Source organism: Anomaloglossus baeobatrachus, chromosome 6, assembly GCF_048569485.1.
Source record: "Anomaloglossus baeobatrachus isolate aAnoBae1 chromosome 6, aAnoBae1.hap1, whole genome shotgun sequence".
Lineage (NCBI taxonomy): Eukaryota > Metazoa > Chordata > Amphibia > Anura > Aromobatidae > Anomaloglossus > Anomaloglossus baeobatrachus.
The window spans coordinates 378,755,349-378,769,889 of NC_134358.1; the positions used below are offsets into that span (position 1 = coordinate 378,755,349).

Below are 14,541 nucleotides of genomic sequence, written 5' to 3' on the forward strand. Positions count from 1 at the left end.
TCCTCTGTACATCGTTCTCTTTTTGACTCTGCACCTAACTCCCCTCCCCATCCCTCTCTATAACATTCAATAGGAACCTCTAATCTGATCCCTTTGTGAGCTGACAGACTGACTTGGGTTTTAGTTGTATTTGTAAATAAATCATTAGTTTAGGAGGCAGAAGGGGCAAAAGAAGTGGCTCATAAGTGTAGGAAAATAATATTTGCTTGTACAATTGTTTTATGAAAAGGTTTTTTTTATAAAGTCAGTAAATATTTAAACGGCAATGCTTAGTAACACATGGCATACTGGTATGTGTAGTGCATATCATCAGTGAAATATCTCTAAGACTGAATATGCTTAGAGGATAGGGGAGGCAAGCTCAGCATCAGCGCATCATCATAGCACATCATTAATTCACAAAGGTGACATTTATTAATGAAATAAGACTTTACAGGAATTCATTAATAATTATTTATTAAATTTAACAACTTTATAAAAAAGAAAATGATTAAAGATTTGCAGTTACCTTGCTTACTGCTCCAGGCATATAGTTCCTTTATACCCAGCTCATTTAGTGACCGGGACATGTCTAGCTCTTCTTTGCTGATTACGTCTCTTAAAAGAGTCACGTTCTCATAGCTTAGTTCACATTTCTCACACACAGCTGGAAGGATGTCCCGCAAGGGCACGGCAGGATTGACTCTCACAACAGCTTTCTGAGTACCAAGGAAGTTCACAACAAGCCGGATGGTTTTCTGGTGAAGACAAAAAACAAAGTCCGAACCACTGGAATCAGTCCTCTTTGCCAAGTCCTAGCTACCATGCAATGTAATGGAATGCAGAATGGGCTTCCTAGTTTCACCTGATCCCTCTCATACAGATCTAGTGACTCATTAGCATTTCGCTTTGAAAAGGGATGGACCAGTTGACTTGTAAAAGGAGCTGACTTACTCAGCACGTCCACTGCTAGGTGCTCAGCAAACAGCACAAAAGTGCAATCACACCTGGAGGGTTTTACATCTAACACTGAAAGTTGACAAAGGGTTTAGAAGAAGATTCACATGAGTGGAAGTGGAAATTAAAAAGATAAAAGGTTCACTGATTCTAAAGAAAATAGTAAACCAGAAGAAAAGAAGACAGGGCATGATATATAAGCAACACTTGATAGGTATGCATTGCTGCTTAATACAACACAGAGAAAAGAATTTGCCATAATAGAAAAAGTCTTCAGCAGTAGCATATCTGTAATGTGTATAGCTCCTAAGGCAAGCTTCAGGCAACCCCAATACTGGACAATAGTCACACATTACATTTTCTAATAGATAAAAACAAAACAGTGTAGCAGATAAGAGGCAGGGAAATCCCGATGACACTATGTTTTTTTACTTCTCTGTGTACAACTGCCCTATATAGACAAATTCTATAAGACTTAAGCTGAGGGGTTAATCAATAAAAAAGGTGTTTTACAATTGTATATGAAAAATAAAGAATCTTTAACATAATATTCATTTATTTTAGGAGACTTTCTTATGAAAGAAAGGACGAGGGACCGATTCTTTTGTGTGCTGTTCACACCAGTCTTAATGAAGGGGCATGGTTGGGTAAGATGTGATTAATTTAATAAAAGAAACTTGTCATGTCAAAAACACCTGCAGTTATGGGGTTAATCTACAGGTTAATAAAATTGTAAAGCTGCCCAGAGGCTGCACACATAGCCTGGCTACCGGGAGGAAATTAACATTATTCCTCGTGGCAGCCATCATTTTTAAGTCATAGAGACTGCTCCAATTACTGGCCAAGACATATGCATACTAGTTACAAAAAAAATAACAAAAGAAAAGACCATTTAAAGAACAACAATAAACCAAACGTCGCTGTGCATCCTAATAGGATACTACATATATAAGAAATAAAATGACTGGGGCTCTTTAGTGTTCTTACCAGACATTGTGGCAGTGTTTAAGTATCAATCACACAAAATCAATTTGAAAGTGAGCAGATTTGTGGTAAATCCACATTTCAGTGAGGTTTTCTACAGCGTCACTGCATGTGACGTCACCCCTAGGATTGGCTACTTGCACAGTCAATGTAAGCTGAAGGGTGAAGGCCAATTATTGGCCAATTATCTCTAATGTCTTCTGTGTGCTCCTACCTCCTGTGATGGTAAACAGTACTAACACATTACTCATGCCTTTAATCAAAGATACACATTATATCATCTGTCATCTGTAAAAATGCCACTACCATCATGTTCATTACACAATTTCAAACAGCTATTTAGGGATTTGGGAGGATGAAATAGCACAATATACTTCAAGATAAAGGTTTGCAAAACGAATGAGTTCAAGTAAATAATCAGTTTATAACCGGCTTCATGTCTCTTAAATGTGTCACAGTGTTAAACAAGTAAATGTTATTGTACATTAAGTGTTGATATAAAAAACAATGACTGTAGTACAGATCTAAAGAATGTGCTGACATTGTACATCAATGTATGATGAAAGAGTCTACTTGATATCCATGAATGGACTGAAAATACAGGTATGCAACTCAAAGAGGTCGTCAAACATTTATAACATGTGGGGTGAAGGCAGATAATGCTATTTAATGCACCATGGCTAAAGTGCAGAGTACCCCGGAATTCTCTTGGGACCGTCAGTGATTACATCTTGGACCAATAAGCTTCTACATCCAATAAATTGCCTCAGCAATCAGGGACTACAAAACAGTGCAAACCACTACAGAGGCCTATACTGGGCAGGCAAAAGACTGGAATGGTGAGTATAGTTCTGTCTTATGATAAAACTGCCTGCTTTTCAACCAAATTTCATGGAAGTCAGAAAACCCCTTTAGGACTATCAGCTCCCCTCCTGTCTGCTAGACATTATCAGAACTGTTTTGAATAACAATGATCACGAAAAACAAACCTTAAAAATGATGAAATACAAAACATATTAGAGAGTTGTAAAATTTATCATCATTTATTCACATAAAACTTTAAACCCTGTTAATAAAAAAAAATGAAAGATTTTTTTCATGTAATAGAACATGGAAATAAAATATCACATAAAATTTTAATCAAGGCTTTGAGCTGCAAAAGACTGAACGCTTACTTTTGGAAATTAGTTATAAATACACTACAGTTCAAAAGTTTGGGGTCACCGAGACAATTTTGTCTTTTCCATGAGAAATCATACTTTTATTTATCAAATGTGCTACATAATGAATTGAAAATATAGTCCAGACATTGACTAGGCTAGAAATAATGATTTTACTTGAAATAATATTTTTTTCCTTCACACTTTGTTTTCGGCACAGAATGCTCCTTTTGCAGCAATTCCAGCTTTGCAGACCTTTGGCATTCTAGCTGTTAATTTGCGGAGGTAATCTGGAGATATTTCACCCCATGCTTTCCCCCTCCCACAAGTTAGATTGGCTTGATGGGCACTTTTTGCGTTCTATACGGTCAAGCTGCTCCCACAACTGCTCAAGAGGGTTGAGATCTGGTGACTGGGCTGGCCACTCTATTACAGGTAGAATACCAGCTGCCTGCTTCTTCCCTAAACACTTCATGCATAATTTGGAGGTGTGCTTTGGGTCATTGTCCTGTTGTAGGATGAAATTTGCTCAAATCAAGCGCTGTCTACAGGATATGGCATGACGTTGCAAAATAGAGTGATAGCCTTCTTTATTCAAAATTCCTTTTACCTTGTACAAATCTCCCACTTTACCAGCACCAAAGCAACCCCAGACCATCACATTACCTCCACCATGCTTGATAGATGGCGTCAGGCACTCTTCTAGCATCTTTACAGTTGTTCAGCATCTCACAAATGTTCTTCTGTGTGATCCAAACACCTCAAACGTCGATTTGTCTGTCCATAACACTTTTTTCCAATCTTCCTCTGTCCAATGTCTGTGTTCTTTTGCCCGTGTTAATCTTTTCCTTTTATTAGCCAGTCTCAGATATGGCTTTTTCTTTGCCACTCTGACCTGAAGGCCAGCATCCCGGAGTCGCCTCTTCACTGTAGACATTGACAGTGGCGTTTTGCGGGTACTATTTAATGAAGCTGCCAGTTGAGGACCTGTGAGGTGTCGATTTCTCAAACTAGAGTCTCTAATTTACTTGTCTTGTTGCTCAGTTGTGCAGCGCGGCCTCCCACTTCTCTTTCTACTCTGGTTAGAGCCTGTTTGTGCTTTCCTCTGAAGGGAGTAGTACACACCATTGTAGGAAATCTTCAGTTTCTTGGCAATTTCTCACATGGAATATCCTTCATTTCTAAGAACAAGAATAGACTGTCGAGTTTCTCGTGAAGGCTCACTTTTTCTGGCCAATTTGAGAGTTTAATGGAACCAACAAATGTAATCCAGATTCTCAACTAGCTCAAAGGAAAGTCAGTTTTATAGCTTCTCTAATCAGCAAAACTGTTTATAGCTGTGCTAAGATACTTGCACAAGGGTTTTCAAGGGATTTATAAACATCCATTAGCCTTCTAATACAGTTAGAAAACACAATGTACCAATAGAACACTGGAGTGGTGGTTATTGGAAATGGGCTTCTATACAGTTATGTACAAATTGCATTCAAAACCAGACATTTGCAGATAGAATAGTCATTTATCACATTAACAATGTATAGAGTGTATTTCTTATTTCTTTTTAATTTAATGTTATCTTCATTGAACAAAAATGTGCTTTTCTTTCAAAAATAAGGAAATATCTAAGTGATCCTAAACTTTTGAACTGTAGTGTATGTAGCACAGAAACATGTACAGTTGCTGAAATGTTTGCTGTAACTAACCTCAGGAATCTTTGGAGGTGGCTTTCGGACTTTTACTTCTGTAACTTTCTCCTTCAGAAACATAGTTTCTACATCTAAAGTTCCAATGAGGGTATTTGGCCTTAAAGTGAAGGGTTGCTGTGATGCTCCAGAGCGCACCTCAAGAGTGTGCTGAGCTGGATTCAAATGATGCTGGCTGCACAGTTCCACCAAGAAGTCCATCACTGCTTTACTAGAAAAAAAAAGATGAATGGATTTAGCCATTTACCAAGTGAAAATATACCTTCTTTCTACTTACCTACTTAAAGAATAGGGCTGTGTGTGAGTAATTGAGTTATAAGGCTATGTGCGCACGTTGCGTATTTGCATGCAGTTACGCTGCGATCTGTACCGCAGCGTAACTGCATGCATCCTGCGTCTCCAGCATAATCTATGAAGATTATGCAGGAGACGTGCGCACGTGGCGTATTAGAGCGCAGCGCTTCGGCTACTGCCCGAAGCGCGCGTTCTAAGAAGTGACATGTCACTTCTTTCCTGCGCTCTGCCTGCATCCCCCGCTCTGTCTATGGGAGGGGCTGCAGTCAGAGCGCATGGAATCGGCTTTTTTTTTTTCATTACGGACTCTTTCTGCAGCGATTTGAAGCGCACATGTGCTGTTCAAATCGCTGCAGAAATTTCTGCAGGGCAGAACGCTACGTGCGCACATAGCCTAATAGTTCCCAACAGATCTACCTCTCACATTACATTATAGAACTGTTGACTCAACAATTTTTGCTATTAAAAAAGAAATGGAAACCCTCTGAAAAAAAAATGACTCAATGTAAAAAAGATAAGTTGATCTGTCATCAAGTTTATATTCATCATGCAGAAAACGAAGGCACTCTGATTGCAACGGTTTGGTGTTTTTTTCCAGTTTATATACTGAATAAAAATACAAAAGCAAAACTTTTGTTTTTGTTCCCATTTTTCATGAGCTGAACTCTAAGATCTAAGACTTTTTCTCTGTTCTTGTGTGGTCAGCTCTGGATTGGAGTATACGACAGCATGTTCAAGTACCTACCAATATCCAGCAACTTTACACAGCCATTGAATAGGAGTGGACCAACATTTCACAGGCCACAAACAACAACATGATTAACTCTATGCGAACGAGATATGTTGTACTGCATGAGGCAAATGGAAGTCACACCAGTTACGGCCTGATATCCTGACCCCCCCTTCTGACCCTCCAATACTGTAAAGCTCCACATTTTACAGAGGCATTTTCTTGTGGCATAATTATGCTGTTTAATCAGCATCTCAATATGCCAGACCTGTGAGGTGGATGGATTATCTTGGAAAAATAGAAATGCTCACACAGATTCAGAGAAATTTGTGAACAATATTTGGGAGAAAAAGGCCTAAAAAGTCTTCGATCTCAAAGTTCAGTTCATGAAAAATGGGAGCAAAACCAAAAGTGTTGTGTTTGTATTTTTGTTCGTTGTAGTTGTTGTATGCATATTTACAGTTTTCTTCCCATAAAGGTTCAAACTTTATTCCCTCATTTGTGGCCAGGAAGGTATGATTTTTCACTACTCTACCGAGCAATGTAATTACTGTAGTTTGGGGACCGTAAAACTCCTGACAGGTTACCTTCACTTCTTTTCTAATACCACCCCAGCATTCTACTATTTTTCCCACTATGACTCCTAAGGCTGGCTGTGGACATGAGAATACTAAGGGGTACTTTGCACGTTGCGACATCGCTACTGCGATCTTGTCGGGGTCAAATTGAAAGTGATGCACATCCGGCGCCAGTAACGACGTCATAACGTGTAAAGCCTAGAACAACCGATAAATGATCGCAAAAGCGTCGAAAATCAGTGATCTGTGTAGTGTCGGTCATTTCCATAATTTCGCTGCAGCGACAGGTACGATGTTGTTCCTCGATCCTGCGGCACCACACATCGCTGTGTATGAAGCCGCAGGAGCGAGGAACATCACCTTACCTGTGTCCCGCTTGCAATGAGGAAGGAAGGACGTGGGCGGGATGTTTACGCCCCGCTCATCTCTGCCCCTCCGCTTCTATTGCCCGCCTGCCGTGTGACGTCGCTGTGACGCCGCACGACCCGCCACCTTAGGAAGGATGCGGGTCGCCGGCCAGAGCGACGTCGCAGAGCAGGTAAGTGCGTGTGAAGCTGACGTAGCGAAAATGTTCGCTACGGCAGCTATCACAACATATCGCATATGCGACGGGGGCGGGGACTATCGCGCTCAGCATCGCTACAATCGGTTAGCGATGTCGCAGCGTGCAAAGTAACCCTATCAGGCCACAGCTATGTCTTCCAACAGCAATCTCAGTCATTTGGCTGACAGCTCCTGGATCTGACCGATTATGCACATGTACACTAGTCTATCCAAGTATTCACAGGTTCCCACAGTGTGATAAGCTGCTGCTCAACACATCTACATTGGGCAGTTGAAATCTAATGTTAATTTCCCCTGCCATAATATTTTCTTATTAGAACATATTTCATTTTGATGAGTTGTTCAAACACAAAAAAAGAGGAGTTGCCTTCCCAACCTCTTTAAGGCTACATGCGCACGGTGCTTTTTTTGCTGCGTTTTTGCTGCGTTTTTGGCTGCAGTTTTGTTGTCAGAACTTTCTGAAATTTAACTTCCCAGCAAAGTCTATGAGAAGTCAGATTTGTCATGCGCACATTGCAGTTTATTTGTCAGCGTTTTATTTGGCAAAAGTTTGTGACAAAAAAAATGCAGCATGTTCATTCTTCCTGCCTTTTTGTCAACATTTGTCACAAAAACGCAGCAAAAACACAGGTTGTGAAAACGCAGCAAAAACGCAGCAAAAACGCACCGAAAACGCAGCAAAAACGCACCTATAATTACAAGTACTTTTTGTGACATTTCCAGACTCTCTCTGACAAGGTGCAGTTTTGTCTGCATTTTGCCTGCAGTTTTGGCTGCAGTTTGTGAACACAAAAAGATGCAGCGTGCGCATGTAGCCTAGGGCATAAATGCCTTCAATCATGACATTATTTGATCCACAAACATTATGAGCCACAAACTAGGAATTAAATGAAATCTCATATGAGAACATATACAGTACGTTTAAAATCAGGATTTATTCTTCACACATTTCAGATTAGGATCTACTTTATTTAATTTTCATTTGCGTATACATAAAAATCCACGAATAGCGCAGGTATCATTCTAGGCAATTGAGTAGACACAATAATCAGATATTTCCTGTTAACCGCAGCTTTGGTGTTAAGACTATGATAGGATCACCATCGGGCATATGATTAAATTACAGACCTATTGTGGCGTTGTATATGTAGATGAAGCATGATATACAAACATACAGTTCCCTAAGCATCTTCTGGAGAAGGCTGTATTAATTACTTCCTTGATATTGTAATTTATGACTTTCTTTATCAATTAATATGTATTCACAGCAGCCATCTCATAAGGCACAGAAATCTAAACTGGCAAAAGAGGAAAAAGAATCCCAATATTAAAAAAAATCTAAAAAATTGTGTTCTGTAGACTTACCAAGAAACAAAAATTTTAGAAGAGGCACATTCACTTTAGGATTTAAACTTATCCACGTCATGTTCTACTTAAAGAAGTATGTGACTTGTCAGATCACACTGGAGCCTTAGGGGTACTTTGCACACTACGACATCGCAGCTGCGATGTCGGTGGGGGGCAAATCGAAGATGACGCACATCCGGCGTCACTGTCGACATCGCAGTATGTGAATCTTTTTACATACGATTAACGAGCGCAAAAGCGTCGTTATCGTATGATCAGTGTAGGGTCCGACATTTCCATACTTTTGCAGCAGCGACGGTACGATGTTGTTCCTCGTTTCAGCAGGCAGCACACATTGCTGTGTGTGAAGCCGCAGGAGCGAGGAACATCACCTTACCTGCATCCACCGGCTATGCGGAAGGAAGGAGGTGGGCGGGATGTTTACGTCCCGCTCATCTCCGCCCCTCCGCTTCTACTGGCCGCCTGCCATGTGACGTCGCAGGGCAGGTAAGTGCATGTGAAGCTGCCGTAGCGATAATGTTCGCTATGGCAGCAATCACAAGATATCGCTGCTGCGACGGGGGCGGGGACGATCGCGCACGGCATCGCAGCATTGGCTTGCGATGTCGTAGTGTGCAAAGTACCCCTTAAGGCCCCTTTACACACTGAGACTTTCTAGCGATCCCACCAGCAATCCCAACCTGGCCGGGATCGCTACAAAGTCTCTGGTGAGCTGTCAAACAGGCAGACCTGGCCAACGACGCAACAGCGATCCGAACCTGCAGAACGACCTAGCTAGTCATTGGGGACGTTGTAAAGCAGCTTTTTGAAAGGGAAATCGCTGTAAAGTCCCCTTTACACACTGAGACTTTCTAGCGATCATGCTGCACAGCGGGAAACAAAGGACCAAAAAATGGTCCTGAACGATTTGTAGCGATCAGCAACTTCACAGCAGGGGCCAGGTCGCTGATGTGTTTCACACACTGTAATGTCGCTGGGGAGGTCGCTATAACGTCACAAAACCGGTGACGTTACAGCGATGTCGTTTGCGATGTTGCAGTGTGTAAAGCCACCGTTAGTGTCAGTTAGAAGTCTCTTCTACAAGGTAAGCGTTTGGAGCCTTGTTCTGACTTACATTGTAAAAGACTTGCATAGACTTAAGGCCCTGTCACACACAGAGATAGATCTGTGGTAGATCTGAGGTAGATCTGTGGTAGGATAACTCTGTGGTAGATCTGTGGTAGATCTGTGGTAGATCTGTGGTAGATCTGTGGTAGATCTGTGGTAGCAGTGAAATTGTGGACAATCAGTGCCAGGTGGCTGTGTACAAATGGAACAATATGTCCATGATTTCACTGCAACCACAGATCTGCCAAAGATTTATCTCTGTGTGTGACAGGGCCTTTACATTGATAAAGCGCCTTCTGGATTACATACAAACCCCAGTGTGATTTGGCAAGTCAGAATAGAAGGCACGTGACCCAGAAGAGGACAGGAAGTGGAAACAGGTAAGTGATCCAAATGAAACTATATTACCATACTTAAGGGTGCTTTACAAGCTGCGACATCGCTAGTCGCTCGTTGTCTTGAGCGATAGCACCCGCCCCCGTCGTTCGTGCAACATGTGGTGATCGCTGCCGTAGCGAACAATATCGCTACAGCAGCGTCACACGCACATACCTGTTCAGCGACGTCGCTGTTGCTGCCGAACAATTTCTCCTTCAAGGGGGAGGTGCGTTCGGCGTCACAGCGACGTCACAGCGGCGTCACAAAACGGCCGCCCAATAGAAGAGGAGGGGAGGAGATGAGCGGCCACCTCCTTCCTTCCTCCTTTCTGATGGACGCAGGTAGGATGATGTTCGTCGTTCCTGCGGTGTCACTCATAGCGATGTGTGGTGCTGCAGGAACGACGAACAACCTGCGGAATGAAACACCAATGACATTATGATTTGGACGTGTCCACGATCAACGATTTTTGCCGTTTTTGCGATCGTTGATCGTCGCTGTCACACGCTGCGATGTCGCTAACGACGCCGGATGTGCGTCACAAACACTGTGACCCCGATCATATATCGTTAGCGATGTCGCAGCGTGTAAAGCACCCTTTACTCTACACTACATATACATGTACAAAGGTTTAAGCAATAAAACATTTTGTGAGAGTGCGTGGTTGTCCATCATTGGGAACAATTTTCTTTTACCTCAAATACATGTATTTGGGGCTAAAAATCATTTGACAGATCTGCGACACATTGGTTCTTCTGTGGTCTATGGGTGGTAGGATGAAAAAACAATATTTTTTGCCACATTTTTTATTTATTTTTACGGTGTTCACTGAAGGTTTAAATAGTGATACAGTTTTATAGGTCGGGTAGTTTTGGATGTGGCAATAGTAAATATATGTACTATTTAGTTGTTACATAAATATACGTTTTTATTGGTATCATTTTATTTTGTTCTTTGTTTTGTGATTTTTCAAAAATATTTTTACAATTATTGCACTTTTGTGTTTACTTTTTTACTTAGTCCCTACATGGGACTTTAACTTTTACTACTCTGATCACTAGTATAATAAACATTGCAATGGATTATACCTGTCAATTTTACACTGACAAAAGCCTTTCAGACCATGCTCTTGGCATAACAATGTAAATTTGGTCTGCTCTCACAATAACATAACACACAGTCATTAATGTCAAAACCGCTGGCAACAAATGTAAGTACACCCCTAAGTGAAAATGGCCAAATTGTGTCCAAAGTGTGAATATTTTGTATGGCCACCATTATTTTCAAGCACTGCCTTAACTCACTTGTGCATGTAGTTTATTAGTGCTTAACAGGTTGTCCCTCTAATCCTCTTCCATTCCTCTATGACATCAAGGAGCTGGTTGATGTTAGAGACCTGGGGTTCTTCCACCTTCCATTTGTGGAGGCCCCACAGATGCTCAATAGAGTTTAGGTCTGCAGACATGTGTGACGCCCCTGGACTAGTCCAGGGTGTCATAGGGAACTGCACTATTCTCTATCCTTGGTGCAGGGCCCACCCTCATTGGTTCCGGGGTCCGCAACAGTGATTCTGTACCAACAGAGCACAAATCCTAGTCACCCAAACACTACACTTGCCAGGCACACCGGGGGCGTGGTTCCAGCTGGGAAAGGAACCGCCCACCTATGAGTCAGACAGGCTGGTGGGAGGAGTCAGTTAGACAGTTGGTAATAACTGTAAAAGAGAGAGGACCTGGGGAGTAAGAGCTTCCTGAGGAGAGTCTGGCTGGGTCGCAGACAGTGGCCTGTGCCTGAGGAGATGGAGACCCAGTAACAGGGAACTGGAGGACAGGGCTAGACGGGTCAAGAGGACCGTCAGCCATCGGATCTACAGTAACCGGTCTGGGGGCCGAGCACACAGCGGGGGACAGGCCCCTAAGTCGGGAGGTAGCTTCACACAACCCGGCAATTAACCTGCAGCGGGAAGTAGCTTCACGTGCTATTTGCAACGGTTCAGAGATTAGCGGCGTCAGCACAGCAGAGGGATAGGACTTCCCACACAGAGCAGTCACAGAAAATCCCACGTGCCAGCTGCTAGTAAAAAGAGGAACGGGACCCGAAGGTTTCAAGCCAACAGGGCCAGGGACACACAGAGTACACAGTGGATAGAAGAAGGCTCCAGTCCACCACAGAATCACTGAAAAGGACCACCGGACGTGCTGTCACCGAGGGCAGCGGTACCCAGAGACTTGTTTTACCTCAGAGTCTGTGTCCACTGAATGCGTCATCACACCTGAGTGAGTACCCTGGCTCCCCAGCACCCTGCCGGCCCTATATCAATATAGACTGTTCCTACCTTTTCCCTACCCTGAGTCCCGGGGCCTCTACCTGCGGAGGGAACCTCCATCACGGCTGCCCCACACCATCTGCCCCGGCACTCCCATACGGCAGCGGCGGAACTCCTCTTTACCGCACACCGCAGGTGGCGTCACGAACATTCTCCCCTGTAAATAATCCCCCTTTTCATCAAAGTGTCTGCCGAGCAATCCAACTGCTGCTGGGGCGTCACACATCGATTTTTGGCGTCACGAACAGGATCGGACTGGACCCACTAACCTGGGTGACGTGCGCCTTCTCCAAAATTGTTGAGCCCAAAGTGAATAAAAAAAAAAATTCAGTTGCCGCCATCTTGCCGCTGAAAACCAAGGGGGCATAGAAAGATGTCGGCGCCGGGTGAAGCGAGAGCAGCGGCGGTTCCCCCTCAAGATCAAGGTGACATGGACACATAAGCGACCGCGACGATAATGCCAATGACTTTACCATATGTGCCAGGCGCTACCTGGCTACCACAATATGATGGTTCCCCTGACACTCTGCAAGGATTCAAAAGAAAAATCCGCACACTCCTGGATATGTATGGGATGAATGACCGGAAGCAAGCGTCTGTACTACTCGGCCAGTTATCAGGCGCTACAGAGCTGGAGGCGGAAACCTGGACAGATCAGGAAAGGGCCTCAGTAACTGCCATTTTTGAACGTCTGTGACTTTCCTTTGAAAACCGCACTGAGGCAGAACTCCGGATAAAGTTTTACAACTGCAAGCAGCGCCCACAAGAAAGCATTAGAGACTATGCCCTGAGGCTGCAATCAGCGCTACGGACTCTCAAACTAACCATCCCCATCAGTGAAGCTGAAGGAAACAAGATGTTTGTTGAACAGTTTCTGCAAGGCCTGGGGTCAGTGTAGGACCGCAAGTAGGTACGGCTGTGGACTCTGGAATATCCTGCAATGGACTTTGCTGTTTTAAAAGACCGAGCCATCAAGGCTTTGCAAACCCCAGAGCCAGCTGATTCTCCTGCTACGTCTTGGCAAGCCGGCATTTCTCCTCTACATGTGCCACCTCCTGTTAGAGCACTGCCAGAGCCAAAGACCCCAGTAGCGCCTGCAGGCGGTACCAGTGATTTGTCTTTACAGGTGCAGCAGCTGAGCAGTGATGTTGCAAGGATCCTAGAGGCAATGCAGCTCCAGCCCAAGACCAAGCCGGTGGAGAAGATCCAGCTTGCTGACCGCCCAGATGACGTCCCTTGGATGAGAGGGAGGACCTCGACATACAGAGGAAGGAACTGTGACCGGTATGAACACCTTGTTTGTTATAGGTGCAACAAGACTGGTCACTACGTCCATTATTGTCCTTTAAACGGGCCGACTTCAGCACTTCTTTATACCGGCTCCAAGGTAACAACTATCCCCCAAGTACTGTATACCAAATTCTGGTCAACTGAGGAACTCGCCCCTCCGGACAATGACCTCACCATTTACGCTGTTAATGGTTTACCAGTAACACAACTCGGGTTCAAGGAGGTGACCATCAAGGTGGGCAGGGTGGAGTTAGCACGCCAAGGACTCATAGTAGTGCAGAATGACCCTAGTGACCGGAACCCTAAGATGATTTTGGGGACTGTTAATGAGAATTGTATGGGGGAAGTATTGTTTCTGCTCCAACAGCTCTCTGAAACTGAAAGAGCGGGATGCCAGAGGGTCCTGCAAAGAGAGATTCGAGGCTCCAGCAGAGGCAACAGGTAAATTTGTCTGGATGGTATGAACTTGACCGGATGGCAGACCATCACCGTTCGGGGTTCGGGTATCGTCAGAACCGGTTGGTAAGGCAGGAGCGGCTCTAGGAGAGAGATAGGTAAGTATACCACAAAACACAAGGAGACCTGACTCCTAGCTTAGCAAAACACGAAGAACAGGCCCCGCCCACTTGGAAAGGATCTCCCCATATACCCTGTACCTGATTCTTCAATATCCTGTTGGAGGACACTGGCCCTTTAAGAGAGGGTCAATGACCGCGCGCGCGCCCTAATGCGCATGCGCGAGGCCCGGGTGCCAGAAGCCAGAGCAGGGAGCGGTGAACAGGAGGCAGGAGAGCCGGGCTGGAGCAGGGTTGCCGACGGGCGCCGGGAGCGAGGACCAGGCTGCCTGGGGACCGCAGGTGATGGGGCATGGAGGCTGTGGAGCGGGGGACGCCTGGCAGAGGAGTCGGGAAGCGAGGCAGGGGAGCCGGGGAGCGTGGCAGGGGAGCCGGGAAGCGAGGCAGGGGAGCCGGAGAGCGTGGCCGGGGAGCCGGGGAGCGTGACAGATTGATGGGGTACTACCGGAGGTTCGTGAAAGGCTATACCAAGATGGCATCCCCCTTGCAAGATCTCCTAATCGGACAAACAAAGCACGGCAAGACTTCTGGCTCTCCATTCACATGGG

General features: G+C 44.4%; 1 protein-coding gene across 3 annotated transcripts in view; it reads right to left on the reverse strand.

Moving 5' to 3' along the window:
• Nucleotides 1-14,541, reverse strand: part of COBL (cordon-bleu WH2 repeat protein) — a 593,805-nt gene that overhangs the window by 315,460 nt on the left and 263,804 nt on the right. For all 3 annotated transcript variants that reach the window (XM_075315047.1, XM_075315048.1, XM_075315046.1), the window contains 2 exons: nucleotides 4,784-4,994; nucleotides 509-737 (listed from right to left, as the gene is read on the reverse strand). In XM_075315047.1, the coding sequence (XP_075171162.1) occupies nucleotides 509-737; nucleotides 4,784-4,994 (440 nt within the window). The remainder of the gene's footprint in view (nucleotides 1-508; nucleotides 738-4,783; nucleotides 4,995-14,541) is intronic.